Here is a 22,726-nt window from a genome sequence, read left to right on the forward strand (position 1 = left end):
AATAAATATTAACATCTTTTAAACTCTATTTTAGTTTACAGTAGTTTATTTTGATTTACAATAGATCAGCTGCACAGACCTGTATCATTTAGTGGCTGACAGTGGACCTTTAGAGCATTAGATTGGGACTTGGGAGACCAGGGTTCTATTCATGGCCGAGACTCTGGCCTTCTGTGACCGTGAGCAAGTCACTTCATTTTCCTGTTCCTCAGTTTCCCCATCTGAACTATATGATGACATTAGTGAGGCTTTGCTCAATAAAGTGCATAGAACTATCACCAGTCTTTTGAAGGTCTCATGACTCCCAGCCCAGAACACCTTTTTCAAGGTTAAAGGCAGGGGGGTAGGATGAGGTAGCTGCAGCTGTTCCTATGTCCTATCTGAAGCTCTAGCTCTGAGCAGACCTTGGAAGCTGAAGAGAGGGTTTGGGAACATGCGAAAGTGTAGTGAGAACATTTAGGGATTTTTTTTTTTTTTATAGCAGCAAGCCTCTACGTGCCTTGTGTGTGCAAATGGCAACTTTTGGAGGCTTATAGCTCAGCTAAATCTAACCTGAATAACAAAAGGGGCCTGCCCCCGATCAACTTCTGAGTCTCTGCTACAAAGCATAGGGAAGTTGGAACTCTTCAGTGAAATGATTGGAAACCAATTTTAACATTAGGAAGACAACCTCTTTTCCCCTGACCTTGCTGTTGGAAATTAATGGTCTTGGCTGAAACTTTAAAAAGAGGTATCAGGCGGAGGTAGAAAGAGCCTGTAAAACTTCAGTCCACACAGTTACTTTGGCCAAGTTATAAACAACTGAAAAAGTGCTTGGGCTGCCTTAACATGGGCAGGGCCCTGTGTAGCCTCTGTTGGGGTGGCTGTGGGATTCATTCCTTTACTACATAACAGTGCTCCAGAATTGGACCTTTCATTGAAAAATTGTTCTTCCCTTTATGGTTTCAGTGACCCCCCCCCCCCCCCCCCCGCAAATGTAAACAGTCTTAAATGATGCAGTGTCCTATGTCTGCATCTGTAGAGACCTCTTCGGTCTGAGGGGCGTATTCATCTCAATCAGGGCCCTGTGGAATTTGGATACTATGGTTACATAAACTGGCATTCACCAATTTGCTGCAGCTAGACTCACAACTGTATTTTTCCCCTGCCATACCATACCTACCGCTTCCCTTACAATTGTGAGTTAATTGGAGTACAGTACGCACTCCCTGCACTGTTCCATGGAGTAAGTCAGAAGAGAGTTGTGGGAGCGAGAATTTAACTTCCTGGCTGTACCAATGTATGCTGGCAAACTAGGCTGTCTGGGGAGCTAGAGAGAAGCTGTTGAAACTGACAACCAGCTCCATTCTTGCCTGGCCCAAATGGGGAGAAGGAGGTTCTGAGGCCAGCCTCTTAGCTCCTGAGCTGAGGCCTGGGGAGAACAGCCCAAAACTCATGGCCAAAAAAATCAACAAACGCTGTCTATTAATAGTTTTCAACTATGACCCATAGAACTGTCTTTTTTTGAGTGTGGGGTTGGAAATAGAAATGGTGGTAGAATAAATGTTGCCACGGAATTGAGGAGTTGTTGCTGAGAAATTTGGCGTCGTGCTGAAGAGTGTGCCAAACCCTGACTGTAGGCCTTGTTGCCAACTTCATGTATAACTAAACACTGTAGTTCTCCTTTAACTTAAGGAAGATTAAAGTTTAATTTGTGCCTAAAATATTTTTTCAGGTAGTAACCCCAATAGTAAGGAAAGCTCCCACTACTGTCAGAAAGGAAGTTCTTTCTCCAACTACCTCTGATCCTAAGCATACCACTTATGCAGCAAAACCTTCTGCAGTCCATAAAGAGAATGGTGCTGAGTATACAATAAAAGCTGCGGAAAATGAAGAACTGGTGAAGGCAAAACCAGAGAAAGCTATTCAAGGTATTTTAAAAATTCTGGCAATGGAGACAGCAAATGTAGCATGTTCTAAAATATTTTAGGTAACATTGGGGCAAAGTATGAAAATAGCTTTCGGTGATTCACATTAACGTTGTATACTATGTGTATGTACGTACTAGAATGATATAGTATATTGTATTAATGATTAAACCTCTTAGTTCTTTTTACAATGCTTGCAGAAGATGATCAGGGCATGATGGATTTTGAGGATGGGGATTTTGATGAACCGATGGAAGCGGATATACCAGAGACTGCCGGGGCCCTGAAGAAAGAACAGAAACTAGAAGAGAAAGAGGCACAGCAAGTGGTTTCTGTGAAGGAAGATGCATCCTTTTTGTAAGGATCTGTGGTTGCAAAAAACCTTTTTTGCTGAAAGAAGTTCTATTTATGACTTCATTATATTTGGACTTGATATTTACATATTTATTTTTTCTCAAGGCACTGTTCTGTGATTGCACTGTAGGGACTTTAAAAATGTGCAGGCTGAAGGGAGTAGATTGGCTGACTGCTACTTAAGAAAAGGGATACTTCATGTTTCTGGGGATAGACCATTCCTGTCTGGGTAAACAGTGAAATGTTTTAGGTTAAGTGCTCAATATATATTGCAAAGAGCTGGTGACGTAATGTGGAATGCTTAGTGCTGATGAGCAGAAATCAGGAATCACTAAAGATTTATATTACCAAATACCTTATAATTGCCCAAAACATGAATGATCGTTAAAGCCAGTTTCCCATGGCAAAGAGTGATGCCATTGAAGTTAAAAATGCAAAAGTAAGGATTTTAAGGTCCTTTTCTTATATAGGAGAGTTTTGAAGCACATTTTTAATACTGTTTCATGACTGAAAATTATGAGAAGTCAAATCATGGTTTTGAAGTGTACAAAGTTTTTCACAGAAACAAGTAATGACTCTGTCCCACCCCAAATAGCTTACAGTTGAAGGTAGCCTTGCAAACTGATGGGATTACTCATGCTGTAATGACTTGCATGTCTAGGGTCTGTCTAATAGTTCAAAGCAACTTTCAATGCCTGTCTGCTGGATATGTGAGAGCTATATTTGTGGGGGAAATAATGGAGTATTGCATGTTAGCTAGTTCTGGTGACGGATCTTAAGTCATGTCTTCTCAAAAGTTATGGTTGTAGTGAACATACAACCTTACTCATTTGTTTTTCAATACTTGCAGAAGTTCTTTTCTCCCCGATATGTCCTGTTGGACCAGAATGGATAAGGATGAAATTGATTTAGTTGCCTCAGAAGTTCAAGTGGACCCCAGTTGCCTGCCACTAGTGAACGGGGAAGATGGTGATCAAGTCTTTAGGTTTTATTGGCTGGATGCTTACGAAGATCAGTATAGTCAACCAGGTATCTACACATTTAAAGATGGAAAGTAACTCTCTCGTTCCCTTCATTTGATTCTAGCCATTAAGGATGGGATTTTCAAAGGAGCCTGAGGGATGCCTAGCTGCCCTCTAAGCCTGTTGAAGTTCTCCCCCGGAAGCTGCTTTGTAACTTGCACAGGGTTATTCCTCCCTCTATATGATATAACCACTTGACAAAATGAAAGTCTTGTCTATTATGTTTGGTCTGTTATAGTGTTAGGGGGAAGGAAAAGGATTTTAGTGCTGTTAAATCAAGGGAATATGCAGGCATTCTTTACCTCTGTGTGCTAGGAATGAGTTGATGTCTCTATCTTCTTGGGTAAGTGGTACAATAGTTAAATGAACTGGTCTCTTGCTTTTGAAAATCTAATTTGAAATCCTGATTAGATCATTCGTTTGGTCTCCTGTGTCTTGATAAACCTGTCTTTGTATTACAAGTCATGTGTTGTAGGAGTTGGAGGAGAGGAGGCAGACTGTTTGTGCAATAGATGATGATGTGCAAAAATCTTCATAAAGCTCTGCCAAGATACCTCAGTCCTAGCTCACTTATTTCATAGCTCTAGTGCTTTTGGAACCTGTCTTTCATGCATATCAACCTCATTCAAACTCTTAGTGGTAGAGGAAAAATACCTATTTTGGAGGCTTTGGACTAATGCTCCAAGTGCTAAGTATAATGCATTTTGCAGTTACACCTTTCTTAACTTGTGGTGCCAAGGGGTTAAATAGGAGTCGGTCTCTTTGTATGCTGAGTGCGTTGAAAAGCTTCCTCATGAGAGCAGCTAGTGATCACTGAAGTCATGGTGAAATCAGTTATTCTAATATAAAATAGCTACTCTTGAAGACCCTGCTATTGTTTTTTACTTCTATCTTGGCTTGATTCAGTGGTTGCTGAATGGAACATAATTATGAAAGGATTTATTTTTCTTGCATATGAGAAGAGATATCCTGTCCTTATTGTGACATTTTCAAGGTTGAATAATAGACTGCACTTGGTTTCAATTAGTAGTGCAGGGGGGAAGTAAATTTTGACATTGTTTTTGTTTAATAGTTTCATGATTTTTATGGAAAATGGGCATAAACAATGTCAAATACATTGCTTGAAATGAAGCTAGACTGCAAGATAAATAAGACTCTAAAATAATTTGTAACTTTGAAATAGACTCTGTTTTCCTTCATGATTCCCTTTAACTGTTTTATGGAGAGAATTGGAAGGCTGTACTCCTATCTTAAAAATTCGAAGAAATGAATAATAAAATAAAACAATAGGTGTCCATCTGGTGCTCTGGTCGCCTGTCCCATAGCTTAAAAAGCTAAGAATAAACCAGGAACTACTCATAAATATCTCAACCTTAGCTCACATCCTTATTAAAAGCTTAATGAAGGAGGAGGGGGAGAAAGAGAATGTGGGCTCTGGTGGACCAAGTCCTGAAATTGAAAATACCCCCCCCCCCCCCCCCCCCCCCCCCCAAAATTGTTTATTATTGAAGGAGCTCCAGCTCCCACCAAGTCCAAAATTATGTAGGGATTTTTTTATAGGTTAACACTAGGCTTATCGGAATGTGATTTTTATTTTTTAATAATTCTGGGTGGGGAATAAAATGTTTGTTTTGAAGCATTTTTAAAAATTTTTATCAATGTAGATTTTCATGGTTGTGGGAGATTATGGGAAGAGGTTCAGATGACAGCGGGGAGTCAGACAGTGATTGAATGACAGAAGATCTTGAGATTCAAAAAGTGAAGGCTTTATAACTTGTTAATGTTGTATAATGTTAAAACACATCGTTGACATCACGTCAGACTATACAGAGTAAACATTCTTGTTCTTGAGCAGCAGTGTTCTTAATTTTTCCTGTCTGTTAAAATCTACCATTATCAATAGAAATATTTGTGTGTGTGTGGGGTGGAGGGGGGAGTGAAATTGACGTTTACCAATAAAAATGTAATCCTTCCAAGCCTAGTTAAAACCAAACTCCTGAATTCTACCCAGAAGCTGGTTTAATGTGCTCCCATCTTACAAGTCCACTTAAGTTGGCTGCAGCATTCTGTGCTAGCTTCAGTTTTCAAATGTTTCCAAGGTGTAATTCCATGTAGTGTGCATTATAGCTGGTTCGTGATACCTTACTCTTGCGGTGACACAAATGTGGATAATTGTGGCAAGGTCCACAATGAAAAGAAAAGATTGGTGAAAAAGCTGTTTTGGCTACACCTGTTACCTGGACATCCAGGAGCACCCTGAATTTAACAGCATCCCCAAGTTGTCCACCTGTATTGTCGCACTCCCTTTGTGAGGGGTACTGATGTAAATTCCACCAACTTCCAGTTGCTTCGCCTAGCCTCACTGTTCTCTCTCTCTCTCTCTTACCTGGATGGAGTCACAACCAGCTAGCTGTCATACAAGACCTAAGTTTTCTAGGCACTGGGAAATGCATCCCATTGTTCCAGAAGAGTCAAATGTGATGGGGATGTAGAGCTGGGTACCTTCAGCATACTGAATGCAATGAACTCTCCTCACTAACCCTCCTAGTGGCCCCGTATACACACTGAAAAAGACAAGTGACCAGCACCGTGCAAGAGAGCCCTTGGGGCAGGGGAATTATTTCATTTATTTCATTGACCTGGAGTTGTAGGAAAGATTGTTGTACTTGTGGGGTCTTGTTTTTTGTGTGTGCTATTTTTTTTGAGTAGTGAATTGTCAAATATAAAACTTTCTGGATTTTACTATGGGAATTATTGCTGCTAAAATTCGTAAGTTTGGGACTTTGAAGCTGATAAATACTATTAAGTGAAATTTTCAGTGGATTGCAGAAGGCCTTCCACCGACTTCATTGGGTACAAAGGAGTCTTAATCTTGGAGAACTGAGTAAGGAAAAGGCTTCATTGTCTTGGTTACCTTCCAGATGGAGGAGTGTTAGATGGTTTGAGCCTTTTAAGGAGTGATTGATATCGCACACATTTCAGCATTTTCTTTCTTCACCTACTTTTTTAAAAAGATTTTTTGAAGCTCTTAAACCAATTTAGGGGGAATGAGAAGCTATAAGAATAGAACTCTGAGAATAGAAGATAGTGGTGTGATACCATCTTCTGTCTTTGGCATTGCTTGGTTACCACAGTGTTGGAGGTATAGTGAAGGACCACATAAGTACTAGGTTTATAAAGCGATTGCTTAGATATTTGTAGAGCACTGTCAGCAGATGGAACTGTTCAAGGACTACACATTGGAAATTACTTTGGTCCTGGGGATGAATTAATCTTTATTTAGTTATACTTAAAATGGCAGCTTTTCTGCTAGCAGCATCTTTGAGAATTTTTGGTTCCCTAATATCTAGTCTTCTCTTCCTTTCTCAGGTGTGGTATTTCTGTTTGGTAAAGTGTGGATTGAATCAGCAGAGACCTATGTCAGCTGTTGTGTGACAGTGAAAAATATTGAGAGAACTATCTATCTACTGCCACGTGAGATGGTAGGCCTGAATTTCAGTGGGCTGCTGTTAGGAAGCTATTGAAGTAAAATGCCTTTTGACTTGTTTACATGGCTGAAACAGGCTGTGCTGATTATTGCAAATGTGATATTCATCATGCGAAAAGCAGAGTAGACTATCCCTGATTTTCAAGCTATAATGACGTGGCTAAGAAAAAGGCAGTTCCTTTACCTGAAACTAATGGTGGCAGTCTTCTTGAGTGACCTCCTGCTTACCATGTTAAGTTTCCAAGTCCTCTGTTTTCAGTGGTATTTCATAAATTTGATGTTTTATGAACTAATATATTTTGGTGCCATAATATTCCTTGGCTACAAGCTTTGATTGTATGTCAAGTTTACCCATTAAAACAACTCTGAATTTTGTTGGCTTGTTAATTTCGTTAATGTTTGTTGTCAGAATCTGTAAATGAAATAATTTGATTTGACTCTCTTTAAAGCAAATGGACCTAACTTCTGGTAAAGAGACGGAGAATCCTGTGACTATGATGAATGTCTACCAAGAATTTAATGACCAGATTGCTGTAAAATACAAGATCATGAAGTTCAGATCCAAGGTTTGTGTCTCTTGTACATCATGCTCAATCCCCTCCTATTTTTCTGTTTTCGGAGGGCAGAAAACTTTCAGTGGATAGCAATGCTGGTTGGTGTGTGGGTGGAAAAGGCAAAGTTATAACTGGCGTGTATGTGTATGTTTTCCTGTAACAGCCAGGCAGTGACTGACTGAATCTTTCTCAACTCAAGAATAAGTGAAGCAGAGTTTGGAGATGGGCCTAGTATAGAACAGAATTTTAACCCCAAAGCAAATATGATTAATGGCAGAATGTTGATAAAAGGTCAGCAGGATGATCTCTGTGAGAAGTCAGCTTTCTTTGAGATCTAAGGCTGTATCCTGACTTTTCATACTACGACTTGTTACATTGAAAACAGTTTTCAAATATGGTTATGACCAAACAGTTTGTATACGTGCCATCATGATTATAAATGTCAAACCCTGCTAAAATCCTGCCAACGGATTAGTTAATAGAACAGTTTTAGCCAACACAACTTTGTGAATCAGTTTTGTTTCTATATTGTGGACCCCAAACTGCTAATGGAACTGTTTCAGGGTCTTCCTTCTTCCTCCCCATCTCTGCCACATATACTAGAAGTCAGCGTACTACATTTATGTAGCACTTCCTGTTTACTGTAATGCACTTTTTGCCCAAAGCTTGCTGAGGGATACACACAATATGGCTTCGCTTATTAGAATAGAGAAAATGTACATGCCCAGGTGAGCTAGCAACTAAATGGCAGTCCTTTTGTGATGCTCACAGTACTGATTCCTGGACTGCCAATATTCATTTCTCTTAAACATCCTAATTTTTGTAATGAATATTGAGCACAAGAGGGAAAACCACCTGTGGCCCTCTGGATAGGGCACTGGGCTAGGACTCAAAATTTGGTTCTTCCCTTGACCTGCTGTGACATTGAACAAATTGTTTCACCTTGTTGCTTATTTTTTCCCTTCCACTTTTTATCTGTTGTTTTTCTCTTTAGACTTTAAGCTCTCTTGGGCAGGAACTGTTTATTATGTGACTGTACAATGCCTAGCATATTAGGGGGTCCTGATTTTGGCTGGAGCTTCTAGACACTACTGTACTGCAAACCATTAATAAGGCAGATAACGTTCGCTTTTTGTGGGAATTAGGATGCCATCTTGAGATCTAAACTGTTCATTGGATCCCTAGTTGTGCTTGACATTTGTGATTCCTCTACGTATTTGGGCCACTCCACAAGTAGTTAAGAGAATGGTGAAGCAGAAAAGGTTGCTCTATCGGAAAATAGAGGCAGACGTGATGTGGGATAGAGAATTGGTGTCAGAGGAATCTGTTCATAAAGGTACAGTTCTGCAAAGCAAAATACACAGAAATTGTGCTAGCAAGGGCATCACAAATCTGGACTGAAGAGCATTGCTTGAGCTGTGTGAGGAAGCTTATTCAATCACTTCACAAACACTCATTAACTTTTCTTTCCCTTTTCCCTCTTTAATATGTGTGGATAAAATGCAAGTGTGTCTTTGCAGTCCAGACTTGGATGAAGATGAGTGCAATGCTAGCATCATGTTTCTTCAATTAAGTGGTCAGATGGCTCTTCCTACTTTTTGGAGTGTCTTGGAGTATCAAGTTGAGAGTTCACAAAGAATTACAGTATAACTTTGGGATTAGTTTTGATTTTCTTGGATTAGTGATCAGTGCTGTCATTATACCCTTGTGTAAAATGTTTGGCAAGTGGTTTGAAAGGCAGAGGAAGACAGAGGAAGAATGAATAAAAACACAGGTGTGTAAAATGAGGGGAAAATCAAAATATTGATGGACAACTCTAAATGTTCTAAAGCATGATGGAAATGCAAGTGCTTCCCAAATGCCTCTTAAATAGCAAGTTCACCCAATAAATATCATACATCTGTGCAGCAAATATGTAACAGTGCAGTATTTTCAGCCTTCAATAGTGGACAGATTGTATGATTCTTTGGCACATTCCACAACACATATTTCATCTGTTTCAGAATTTCTTATGATCAAAATAATTCTGACAAGTTTACCTTTGAATTTTTTTCACTGTTTCTACTTGTGTGTTCTCATTATAATGTACTTGTAAATGGGAGATGTAGGTGGGTAGTTTAAGATTGGGTGTACAGCAAGGATATGGTAGCTCACTGCTCAGGAAGAACCCTGAAGTTGAGAAAATAACTAAAGTTTAATGAAGCGGGCTTCAATAACAGTGACTTGGAAGCATATGCTTTGGATTGTCCTTTGAAAAGGTGCTGAAGGATCAGAAGAACTTTTTTTTAAAAAAACAAAAAAACAAAAAAAAAAACTTGTGCGCGTGCAAAGTGACAGTTAAAAGATGATACGGGAAGAGATGATAAAGATTAAAATAAAGATACAACTGCAGGTAGAGATTATAGATGTTTGAAAGTGGGGTAAGCCACAGTGCAAAACCCTCTTTTATACAGACGCAGTGTGTCTAAACTGGGTGTTGCAGTTACCCCAGTACAAGTCTTGTCCGTATAGACAGGCCTGTATTTCAACATGATGACGATAGCTTTGTTCATTGCATAGCAAGATATCAAACAGAGGCCTTCTGTGTGAAGACGAAATACTGGTCTGAGAGAGGACAAGCAAATGTTGTATCTTACTGTTCAGATGGGAATTTGCTACCAGGTCTGAATAGACTTTTCTCTGTATATTAAGACTTTAGCTAGCTGGGGGAGGCTAGGGGGAATGGTCTCCTATAAAGCTTTGAACACTACATAAGCAAACTTTAGCTAATCATAGTTCCTGCATTGCCAAAAAAGATGGGAAAAATTAATACCTTTAATCATAGGATTTGCATCTTTGTGAACTTTTTTCAAAGAACATGCCTTTTATTGAGGCATTAATACTTCAGTATTACAACATGCTTGGCCTGTTCTTTATCTTTCAATAAACAAAACTACAGTAGTAAAAGGCTTGCTTTCTAGTCTATGAAAGTTTGCTAATTCTTTGAAATTCTTCTCGCTCAAGTTGCCTTTGATTTCAATGGAGCTGCAGGATCAGGCCTAAGAAACAAATACAGCTTTCCTTGAAGTCGATTTTAAAATAGTAAATTAGCTTCTCCAAGGCCATTAGGAGAAGGCCATTAGGCTTAAACAATGACTTTTTTTAAAAAAAGGATTGGCTCTAAAATTTTGTCCTGTAGCTTTAATGTTTTATATTCAGTTCCTCCATTAACAGTGCTATTTTTGAAATACTTGGAGGAAGTTTTCATTAATTTTATAGCAAGATGACTTCAGATACCAATGCCTTTTTCAGAATAAATTGATTATAATGGAGGAAATAATTAATCTGCTTTGTTTTCATGTTGAAGTGGTAAAGCTACAGTGGCTATGTGCAGAGCTGGCTGAAACTCAGGATTTCTGGTTTGTGGGAAATATTGGTTTTGTTCCAGTTCAGATCAAAAATTGAAATTTCCCAGAAACTGGAAATTCCATAAGTTTCATTTTTGGAAACACTGACACATGATGTTTCTGAAACAAAATATGATCTTGGATACCCCAACAGCTGCTGACTGAAATTGATGTGATTAGCAGTAGTAAAACTGACAAGATTTTCTGAATAGCAGCGGTGAAACTGACAAGAATCCTGTAAATTTCAGTTGATAGCTGCCAGCGCTTGCCCTTTTGCAGCAGCACTGCTCAAAAACCTCTCCTAAAAAAATGATTGAAAATATTTAAGTGAAAATATTGCTACATACCAAACTGATGTGACCCGCTCAATAGAACTACATCTAGTCCATGACCCGATAATTTATATTGGAACAAAGGGAAGATAACTTCAATCAAGGAAGTGCGTGCTTTAAAAAAGTAAACTGTAAAGTCTTAGAATCAATCTGGGAAACTTTAAAAGATGATCCAAAATGGATGTATGGGAGAGCTAATTTTGTGCTGGGAGTAACTTCTTGGACACAGAATTGTCCAAGTAGAGTGACTTTTGTAACACTTTGAAAAAATATAATAGGTATTAGATAGTGAGAGAGAATTATATGTATTATTGTAACACCTACAAGCTCTACTCATGAACCGGGACCCCATTGTACTAGGTGCTGTACAGAACACAAAGACAGTAAAGGGTAAGCTTTGCCAACAGAACCGTCACACTTGGGAAGTTCCTGCCATGCCACCTTTTATGTGGGCCGAGCGGGGCTTCTCGGACACTCTGGCTGCTACTGGAAATAACAGTAACTTAAATCATTGGTTATATTGGAGATGCTGTGAGAAGTGATGACATCTGGCATTAGCACACCATTGCTTGTGGCAGTAATTTTATATGTGCCCATCAAAGCTTTGCCAACACCAAACTTGGGATTGTGAGTAGACTCTGTAAGGCATAGCATTTTCCCCATACACCTACCACTGATTGTGGCAGGAATGGAGCCTGTTCAAGCCAAGTTGGGCAAGTTCTTGACAAATCAATTTGAAAGCAACATGACTCCAGTCTGAAACTTATCAGCCAATCATTGCTTCTCCATGTCTAATCTCTGAAAGGAACACTTAATGGGCAGATAGCATTTTTATGGCTCTTTGCACGTCACTGTAATTATGATCAGAGAGGCTCACATGCTCTCTTTTACTCCATAGGTTAAATCCACAAGAAGTGGTTTGAACTGTCTATGTGTTTAAAAAAGACAAGACAGTAGTGGAGTCCTGGTTTATGACTAGGGCCAGTTGGACCTCTGGCAATACAAATAACACACGCCGCAAGTGACTCCTCACCATCCATTTGCATAATGGCTGCAATGTGCTGTTCTCCAGCTGGTGCAACAGCATAGGTTAGCCGTGCAAATCCGGAATCCTTAGCCTCCAGGAAATTTTAACATAGTTTTGAACAGTAAGGCTATATCTACACTGCGCACCTTACAACAGCACGACTGTGCCACTACGGCCGTGCCATTGTAAGGCATGTAGCGTAGCCACTCTTTGTCGCCAGGAGAGAGCTCTTCTGACGACCAAATAAAACCACTCCCAACGAGGGATGGAGAGCTGTCTACACTGGTGCTTTTCATCATTAAAACTTTTGTCATTTGGGGGTGTGGTTTTTTTTCCCCCCACACCTCTGAGCAACAAAAGTTTTAACGCTAAAAGTGGAGTGTAGACAAGGACTAAGTGTGGTTGGAGCCTGCTTTAGCATCGCTGGTAGCTTATGAACATGACGTTAGAGACCTACTTGTCCAATAATAAAGCTGCTGCTTTATTTAGCTGCTGTAAGGAGAGTAATGAGATCAGATGAATGAGCATTTGCATCACGTTTGGTTTTTATTCCTTTCTTTCTCTTATTGGGAAGAATGTTCAGTATACTGATATTTTTAAAAAAATCTTAGCGCCTAATACATAGTATTTAAAATGTATTTCTTTTGCATAGAAAGTTGAAAAGAATTATGCTTTTGAGATCCCGGATGTTCCAGTGAAGTCTGACTACCTAGAAGTTAGGTACCTGGTGAGTAAAACTAATCTGATCAGAGGCCACATCACTGGAATAGTTCTGTTGAACTTAATCTTATTTAAGTACATATATTAACATAATTTTGTCCTTATTTATGGCTACACCCACTTCACAACGTGTAAACTAGTTGCTTTTTATTTCTAAAATTTGTCTTTTGGAGCTTATTTAACTTAGTGTTTTTCGTTTGCTTGTTTTCCTTATATCATTGATGTGCTGGCCAGTCCCTGCCATAGCTAGTTAATTACAATGAAACTGAAAGTGAATAACAAATTAAAACATTTTAAATCCGTATATCATAGATCTACTAAAGCTTTCTATATATCTCGGTGTTAGCTGCACTCCCCCCAAAATAAAACGTGATGAAATTAAAACAATAATTTCATCCATCAATGTTAATGACTTATTAATTATGGAGGTATCTATTCCTGATTAGTCAGGCTTTCTTTTTTATTTTTTTGTTTACTTTTGTGCCATTTGGGCTCAGTTAAACAATGTATTTGAATGTGTGTAACTTTAAACACCCACAGGGGACTGTTCTCAAGCCTAAAATCAGGCATATGCTTAAGTGCCTTGTGATAGCAGGACATTTGTGTGTAGTCAGTTTAATCATTTGTATTGGTCTTTTATGAGGCTCTTGGGCAAGAGAAACTTTCTTTAGAAATGAGGGAAATGGAGTGACAGACCCACAAGTTCCCAGCGGGACTCTGGGACAGGGATAGTAACATAAATTTTAATCATTTTAAAAAAAAAAACTGACAAGGTTTCAAATTGACAGTGTTCCCTTCTAAATACATTTTGTTAATTGCTGAGAAGGGGACATTAAAGGCACCATCTTAATGCATTCAGCCACTTTGCAGGGATTAAGGTCATATCTGAAGGGTGAAGTAAATGCATGTTAGCTGCCCAAAATGCTGCTTTAGCACTTCAGGAGCATTCTAATCTTATTGGTCTGCAAACAGTGGCTGTAGCTGGAAAGCTGTCAGATGCATAAAACGATATAATTAACTTGCAGTATTTACTTAAGCAGTTTCTATATTAAAAATGTTGAGTTATGTGGGTCATGGCTGATACCAACACAGTCTTGTTTCCTATATGGACACAGATTTTGGCATTTACATTTTTGGATCAATTTCCTGGCTTATGTGTAGACTTGCAGATTTTCCTTTTTTTTTTTTTTAATATATAATTTCCACAGATAATATGGGTTTATTTTTAAGGATTTTTTTCTTCTTTTTTTTTCCTATTTAAATTTTCACAGTTGCGGAAAATTAAAGAAGAGGCCAGACAATTTTTTAATTACAGTAGACCTTGAGTTTCAAAAAGTTAAGCTTTATAAATCATGAAAACACAAATTGTTAACATCACATGTCAAAATATACAGAGTAAATATCTTTAAATCAACAAACCATACTTGTTTTTACTTTTCATTCACTAGTTTGTAACAACCCTAATTTAAAATTCAGTGGATTCTGACTCTAAGTTCTCAAGCAGCATTTTTCTTACTTTTCATATCGGTACATTTCAGTTGTTGTTGGGAATACTTTTTCATTGGTTTGTGTAAGTTCAGTGAAATTGACGTTTGCAGATATTTACTGATAAAAATGGAATCCACCAAAACCTACTTATGCAGAGTTTTATTAAAACAATAGTCTGATACTTCTTGGGTTGCTATATTACACTCTGATGTGATGGAGTTTCACTCATGTGAAACTGGCACATTTCAGATATGGTTTAGTTTGTTTATACTACTGCTTGAGCATAATATGTTGATATGCCTTTTTTTTTTTTTTTAAAATAAAATGACTTATCCCTTTCTTTTGATTATGTCAGGCTGAATTCCCCCGGCTTCCTCAAGATCTGAAAGGAGAGACGTTTTCTCATGTATTTGGAACTAACACTTCTAGCCTGGAACTTCTTTTGATGAGTAGGAAGATCAAAGGGCCATGCTGGCTGGAAATAAAAAATCCACGTATGAGGATTTGCATGTCAAATACTTAATAAATTGCTGAAAAATAAATTTGGAGGGGGATGGTAGATGGGTTGACCAGTACAGTTCTATTTTGTCAAATCTTTTAGAAGTTCTTGAGGGCAGTATTCTGAGAAGCAATGTTTAGATTTCATAAACAGGACCTATTAGAAAGCAGTTTATTTTGAGAGGCAAGCAAGATTTGCTTAATTGGTCTCTTTTCAATGTTGACAGCTCTTGAACTGATTTCTCCCCTCGCTTCCTTCACCCTTTCCCCCCAATTCTGTACTCTCTGTTTTGTGCTCTTTGGGACTTGATCCTTCAGAATGTCACTTTTTATACAAAGAGTGGGCAACGGCACCACAGTAGTAAGGTAACTGGGCTTCTTGTGATACCCCCCCTTAAAGAGGAGAGGGAAGGAAAAAATTGATTTGATTCTGCGACCGAACTTCTAAATGGTTCTGAGTGTCCTTTTAGCTCCAGTAATGCCACAGTGTAAAATGTTACAGGAATTTAGGCAATCGCCATGCTTGGCCCAGAGACCGTGTTTGATCATAAGTGTTTAATTTTAACTTTACTCTGAGTTCTGGAACTGTTTCTGGATAACACCCAGTACAAATTACTCCATCAATAGTTTATACAAAATAACATGGTTGGAAACACCCAGTGTGCTTTCAACTTAGGTCATTGTTTGAGTGTTTGTCTGTGGAGATCCCACTCTGTGTGCATGTGCACCTCGTACACATTCAGAATCTTTAAACATTAGTGTCTCTGGAGCCATGCCTTCTCCCTACATGTCTTCATGCTCCCAGCAACCACAGGGCATAAAGAGCAGAGCAGCTGCAACCATTTCTTAGTTCCCTCTTACCAGCTTTGGCAGTGAGATGGAACCAGGCAGCGTCTGCCTGCTGCCCTGTAATCCGTTCTCTATCCTTATCTAGCTTGTTAGGGTTAATTCCTTAAATATCTCCTGTGTTTTCTTCAACTTTTTCTTTATTTGTTCTGTGTTTTTAAAAAAACACCTTATTTTCTCTCAGCACCTTGTGCCACAACCACCTAAAATAGCAGCTTCAAATCCTGCCCATCTTGTGACTGGCTTATTCCCCTTCCAGACAGTTTGTTTTTGTCTTGGTGAGAGCCTTGTACCTAATTGATACTCCATCTGCTAGTTGTCCGTTCTCCAGAACAAGAAAATTGAGAGAGGCTAAAATTGTGTCTTCTGGAGCAGCCTGTGAGGAGCATTTCAGACCCACAAGAATGGGCATGGAACTCCAAGATGGGACTTTCCACCTCTTAGTCTGTGTGCTCCCATGACATCCAGGATGCAGCTGCAAAGGCTGGTATCAGTAAGAAGTCAAATTCGGGACTGACTGGCCAAAAGCCTTGGTAGCCAAAGACGTGCTCAGTACTATTAGCTGCTCCAGCAACAAAGACAAGTACTGCCTCTTCCACACAGCGCTAAGGTAGATCAGAACATTGGATCAAACCTGGTACTGATCTTACTTCCTTGAGAAAGGAAAAGTTGAGAGGCCTCAGGAGAGTTATTTCCTTTACACTCAATTCTTTGGAGGAGAGTGAAGTCCTCATACTAAAGGGGCAAGTGACACTGATTCAACTTTCTTCTTGGCACCGAAGGGCTCTGAGGCTACTCTGGTCCCTACATCTGATACGGATTCCTACAAAAAATTGAAATAGTTCCTCAGTTGATAGTGTCAGTAACTGTTCTGGTTATTGCATTATTGGTGATGGAAGTTATCTCTTCTCCCATACCATTTTTGCTATTGAGTGCGCGTCATCCGGCACTGACTCAAATGTCTAAGCTCCTGGTACAGACGTTGCCTGAGAGATCAGCACTGCAGATAGAGGAGACCTTTTCCTGACCATACTTTCTTCCCCATCCAGTGCCGCTGGGAGCCTTCACCTCATCACTCTCCAAGATCAGGAGATGATTCATTCCTCCAGTCCAGAATCCCTCATTTCAGAGCCCCAGCTTACCCACCATGTGGATGGCATATGGCGGAATCGAAGTCTCCTGTATGCATGTCCTCCAATTCTCTCTAATATCCAGGATGATATGGAAAGTCTGAATGCAGCAGATCCTGATAGTTCCTTGTTGGCTGAGGCATTTTTGGCTAATGGGTCGCTTCCAAATGTCAACTCAGCCTCCAATAGCAATTCCAAACTGTTCAGAAATAATATCACAGGACAACGGTCACATTGAACCCAGACTTGAAATTGTTACACGTGACAGCTTGAATGTTGGCTGGGTTAAGTGCCACTGACAGAGACTGTTTGTTATATGCACAAGAAATTCTGTAGTGAAGCAGGAGTCCCTAATGAGTAATGAAAAATGTACTCCTCGCAGGTGAAAAGATTTTCTTTTTGGGCAGCCCAGCACAACCTTGATCCATTTGGATTCCTGTTACCAAGATCCTTATATCATCCATCTACATTTTTCTGGATTCTCATTCTGTTCAGTTACAGTCCCACCTTGCAGCAATTTCGGCATGCCACCCACCCAGAATCATGTTTGTTTTTTTTCTTACACTTCTGCATCCAGATTTTTAAGAATTGCTTCCCGCTTCCCACTGATTTAGGAAGCCACCTCCCAAATGGGATCATAATATTGTCCTTTGAGGCCTCCCTTTGAACCCTCTTCTGAATACTCTATACCACCTTACTCTCAAGATATCTTTTTATCATCCCCACTGTGTCAGACAGAAGGGTCCGTGAACGCCAAAGTCTCACAGCCAACCCTTCTTGCATAACATTCCACGAAGATAAGATGGTTTTGAGAAGCCGTCCTAAATTTATTCCCAAACTCGTGTCAGACTTTCAGTTAAATTAATATATTAATCTCCCTCTTTTTCTTCCAAAACCACACACTTATCCAGAGGAGAAGAAACTTCATATTTTAGCTGTAGTGAGGGTCTTGCTATGCTACCTGACCAGGACAAAGCCCATTTTCAGCAATGCCCCTGCCTTTTTTGTTATAAGTGGTGATTCCAGAGGACATGCCATTTTTTCCTCAGATTATTTAAATGGATCACTTAGCGTATTTCATTTTTCTGTCATATGGCTGCTGTTCCTTTTCCTCTAAATATCACAGGTCATTTGACTAGAGCTCAGGCTTCAGCAGACAAGGAAGTATCCCCATTATCTCAGAACTGCAAGGCAGCCATTTGAAATAGTCCCCTCATTTTTGTTAAACATTATGTCCTTGACCTGGCTGCAAGATCAGATACCAAATTTGGGAGGGCAGTGTTAAAATAGCTGATTAGTTGGTGGTAGTCTGGACTCCTCAGTTCAACCTTCCAGATAGGGCACTGCTTGCCAGTCAGCTAGAGGTGGTATCCACATGGACAAATGTTCAAAGAATTAAAAACATTACTTACCTTATAGTAACTGTGTTTTTTCATGATGTTTTGTCGGTGTGGATCCTACAACCTACTTTTCTTCCCTGTTTTTTCAGAATCTCCCTTAAATGGAGATTCTGAATGAGCAAGGGAACTGATTGATGGTTACGGCTTCTCTGCCCTTGGTTAGGGGACACGAGGACAAGCAGGGCACGGACATTTCAGTGACATTTCAGTTTCACTAATAACCTGGTATTCAGCTGTTGGATGAGTTTCATCTCACAAGCATACTTAAAGGGATACACATGGACAGAACAACTTGGAGAGCCAGTTATTGTAAGGTAACCATTTTTTTTTCTCCTCATGATGACCTTATCATTCTTGTAAGTGGCTCATTTGTTTCTGCAGAGCCCTTGAATCATTCAGTCAGTTGGTGTAAGGTGGAGGCAACGGCCCTGAAACCTGACTTGGTGAATGTAGTTAAAGATCTTCCTCCTCCTCCTCTTGTGATCATGTCTCTCAACATGAGGACAATTCAGAATGTGAAGACTCACCAGCATGAGGTAAATCATCAGCTTTGGTGATGTTTGATTTTTTTCTATGGCATATGCTAAGTAAGAATTAGTAATTGGAAAAACTTCAGCAACCAAAAAGCCTCGATTGTGATGTCTGCAATAGACCTGATTCTGTGGATCTGATTCCGCAGTGAGATCTGTGCAGGTGAACCCCTTTGTGGGCTGATGTGTCCATCTGCTCAGAGATCAGGGTCTCAGTTTGTATATAAAATTTTGTTTTTTTTATGGAAAACACCCCGAAATGCAATCTTTGGTTATAGAAGACTAAATAAATCTTTTTCTTTTAAAGAAACACACAACAGATTATATACACCCAATAATGTGGCTTTTAAGCATTATGTATTCTGGGTAAAATAAAGGATTGCCTCTGATAAACAAATTTTTAAAGCAGAATGGGAAACAGATTTAAACTCTCATACTAGCTGTTATGCTGCCGCCACTTTTTATTTATCAAGATAGAATACCACAGCAATAGACTCTTGTCATAACTATAAAGGGAAGGGTAACCACCTTTCTGTATACAGTGCTATAAAATCCCTCCTGGCCAGAGGCAAAATCCTTTCCACCTGTAAAGGGTTAAGAAGCTAAGGTAACCTCGCTGGCACCTGACCCAAAATGACCAATGAGGGGACAAGATACTTTCAAATCTGGAGGCGGGGAAAAAGGCTTTGGTCTGTCTGTCTGTGATACCTTTGCCAGGAACAGATCAAGGATGCAAGCCCTCCAACTCCTGTAAAGTTAGTAAGTAATCTAGCTAGAAAATGCGTTAGGTTTTCTTTGTTTTGGCTTGTAAATTTGCTGTCCTGGAGGAATGTGTATTCCTGTTTTTGTGTCTTTTTGTAATTTAAGGTTTTGCCTAGAGGGATTCTCTGTTTTGAATCTGACTGCCTGTGAGATTATCTTCCATTCTAATCTTACAGAGTGTTTCTTTTTTCTTTGTTTTGTTCTTCTAATAAAGTTCTGTTTTTTAAGAATCTGATTGGGTTCTTAGGGTCCTAAGAAACCCAAGCTGGTCTGTGCTCAAGTTGTTTGCTCTCAAGCCTCCTCAGGAAAGGAGGTGTAAGGGCTTGGGGGAATTGCTGGGGGAAGAGGAACTTCAAGTGGTCCTTTTCCCCGGTTCTTTGTTAAAGCGCTTGGTGGTGGCAGCTTACCCTAGTCCAAGGGCAAAGATTTTGTGCCTTGGGGAAGTTTTAACCTAAGCTGGTAGAAATAAGCTTAGGGGGTCTTTCATGCGGGTACCCACATCTGTACCCCAGAGTTCAGAGTGGGGAAGGAACCTTGACAACTCTAGACCAGTGGTGGGCAACCTGTGGCCTGGCCTCATGCAGCCCGTAAGGTAATCCACTGTTGGTCCATGAGACAGTGTTTACATTGACTGTCGGCAGACATGGCCGCCCGCAGCTCTTGGTGGCTGCGGATCACTGTTCCTGGCCAATGGAAGCTGCAGGAACCAGCGGCCAGCACGTCTCTGGCCATTGGTCAATGTAAACACTGTCTTGTGGCCTGCTGGTGGATTACCCTGACAGGCTGCATGCGGCCCGCGGACCACAGGTTGCCCACCACTGCTTTATACTACCCACTGTAATTAAATGCTTTAAACTTTATATTTTAAACATGCTAACAAGTTGTTCTCACCATGTTAACTTTCTAAAACCTGCATTAACCAGAATAAAGTTCCAAAAAAGCTAAAGCTAATACTGACCTACTAGCCTGTAGTACAAGATACCAGTATTGATTATATGTGCAGATTATTTGTACTGTTTCCCACAAACTCTTTTATTAAAGCTGGTCAGAAGCATTCCGGCAAAGTGTTTTTTGTCGGAGTTTGGCCAATTCACCAAAATTGAAACATTCTGTGGAGAGCAAGTTCCAACGAAACCTGCCAGCTTGCCTGCCTACCTCCTCAACAGCTGGTCTTGTGGCTTGCTGAAGAGCCTGCTCTTTTCCAGGCTTCTGGCTCCTCAGGAAGCCGAGTGCTTTTGTCTTTTTGGCACCCCAGAGCTCCTGGCACTGAGGCAGTCCTCCTAGCAGAGTGTCCCAGGGTTGGGGACCACAGGCTCTGTCCCCGCATTCATTGGCGCTTCATTTCCTATTTGCAGAAAACGTCAAAATTTTGTTCCAAATCTGAACAAAACTGTCTTGAAATACCAAAATCCTTCATGAAGCAGAGTTGCCTCTCTCCACCCAGTTCTGTATTTGATATCAAAATCCAATAGGTGGTTTGTGCTACTTAAGATCAATAAACAATGCTGAAGACTTCAGCAATTTGCAGCTGCAATTCACGTAAAGTAGGCGATTGCCTTTTTTGAAAAAGGAGGAGCAATTGGAGAAGGCTGTTCAAAAGAGAGTGGAGGGATAGAAGGAAAGGGGCAATTTGATACTGTTAACCTGATGTAAATATGCAGATGCACATCAGTGTGTTTATTATCACAGTATTTCTCATTTCTTGGTGTAGATCATGGCTGTTGCAGCTCTAGTCCATCAAAGATTTTGTTTGGATAAAGCACCTCCTCAGCCTCCTTTCCAGACACACTTCTGTGGTGAGTATCTGGACCAGGTTATGGGTAGAGCAATTTTAAAGATTTGCTTCAATAACTTCACTTGATTCTTTTTAATATCTATTTTTAAAATGTTTATTGGAAAGAAGTACAAGCAAGAATTTATATGTGAACAGTGCTTTCCCCACTGTCTGTCAGCAGTAATGGTATGATGCCTGAGTGGTGGTGGGGAGAGAGTTAATTAGGTGAGGTGAGTGGATTTTTTCACTACCCAACGGTTTCCTCCCTATTTTTAAACTTACTTGATATTCCATTTACTTGGTAGAAATCTTAGGGTTTGTCTATGAAGGCAAAGTAACCTCCCTCCAAACATCGTCTGCCTCTTTCTGTCCTCTTTCTCCTCTCGCTTGTTGCTTTTTTTAAAAAAAGTTTTCATTTAAAAACAGTTCAGTCTTTTAAAGTAAAAGTTCAGCTAGAAGTGGGCCAGCAATAGCTTCATTCAATTCTGAACTGAGATCTCAAGGCAGTAATATGAAATTAAGAAACATGAAAATTTAAAAGATGCACAGTTGAGCATGTGGGTGTGGTCAACGGGATTATCAACCCAGAATGCCTTTACATAGCCCCAGATCCCAACTGATAGTCATGCAGACTTTTGGATGCCCTTAGAGGCAGGGGTCCAGGAGCTAGGATGTAAACTGCAAGTGCTCCATGGCACAGTTTGAAAATGGCTAATGACATATAATTAGGGTTTAGGCTTGCAAGGAATAGATTTGTATTGGTAAAGGTTGATAAACATCAATTTCACCACTCTCACAAATGACGAAAAAATATTTCCATCGATGATGATCAAAATTTACGATAGGCAAAGTAAGAAAAATACTGCTTGGGAGCTTACTAGAGTATGATTTATGGATATTAATTTGTATATTTCAACACGGGATGTTGACAATTTGTTTTAACAGTTACAAAGATTTAACTTTTTGAATCTCAACATCTACTGTTGTTAAATCATTTTGCCTGCCCCTCCTCTTTTTTTCCTGATTTTCCCCCATAATTTCCCACAACTGTGAACATTTAAATAAATAAAAAATAGAAATAAATGCTTAAAAATATACCGATACTATCTGTCAATTATTAAAAATTCTAATTCTGCCAACCCTACATCTAATAGTTTTACTTTTATTGGATTTATTTATTGCTAATTTCTTTTAAAATAACTACCACTCTGAAAAACATAAAATCAATGTAATTTTAACTCAAAAGCCATGGCAGAGTTTAAATTTCTTTAAACATAGCTGAGACTTCTTTTTTATAGAAGTCCCTGTTAAAAGCAAGATGTTAGATTAGATTGTCCTCTGCTTATCTGTTCTTGTTCAGTGACTCCTCAATTTCCATCCCAGAAAAGTAGCTTTTTAATCAAGTTTAAACTCTTAAATTTAGTTTTATAGTAGATAGCTTCATTTTAATTCAGTTGTTGAGTCTTGGCATGGTCTTGACTTCATTTTGTATCTTGTACAGTGCCAAGC

The 22,726-nt window shown here is 39.5% G+C and overlaps 1 protein-coding gene across 8 annotated transcripts in view; it reads left to right on the forward strand.

The window, feature by feature from the left end:
* Positions 1–22,726, forward strand: part of POLA1 (DNA polymerase alpha 1, catalytic subunit) — a 349,214-nt gene that overhangs the window by 25,930 nt on the left and 300,558 nt on the right. For all 8 annotated transcript variants that reach the window (XM_037901946.2, XM_037901935.2, XM_043537998.1 and 5 more), the window contains exons 8-16: positions 1,715–1,910; positions 2,108–2,264; positions 3,112–3,290; positions 6,653–6,765; positions 7,220–7,336; positions 12,722–12,796; positions 14,633–14,771; positions 18,533–18,687; positions 21,155–21,239. In XM_037901946.2, the coding sequence (XP_037757874.1) occupies positions 1,715–1,910; positions 2,108–2,264; positions 3,112–3,290; positions 6,653–6,765; positions 7,220–7,336; positions 12,722–12,796; positions 14,633–14,771; positions 18,533–18,687; positions 21,155–21,239 (1,216 nt within the window). The remainder of the gene's footprint in view (positions 1–1,714; positions 1,911–2,107; positions 2,265–3,111; positions 3,291–6,652; positions 6,766–7,219; positions 7,337–12,721; positions 12,797–14,632; positions 14,772–18,532; positions 18,688–21,154; positions 21,240–22,726) is intronic.

This window comes from Chelonia mydas, chromosome 1, assembly GCF_015237465.2.
Source record: "Chelonia mydas isolate rCheMyd1 chromosome 1, rCheMyd1.pri.v2, whole genome shotgun sequence".
NCBI lineage: Eukaryota > Metazoa > Chordata > Testudines > Cheloniidae > Chelonia > Chelonia mydas.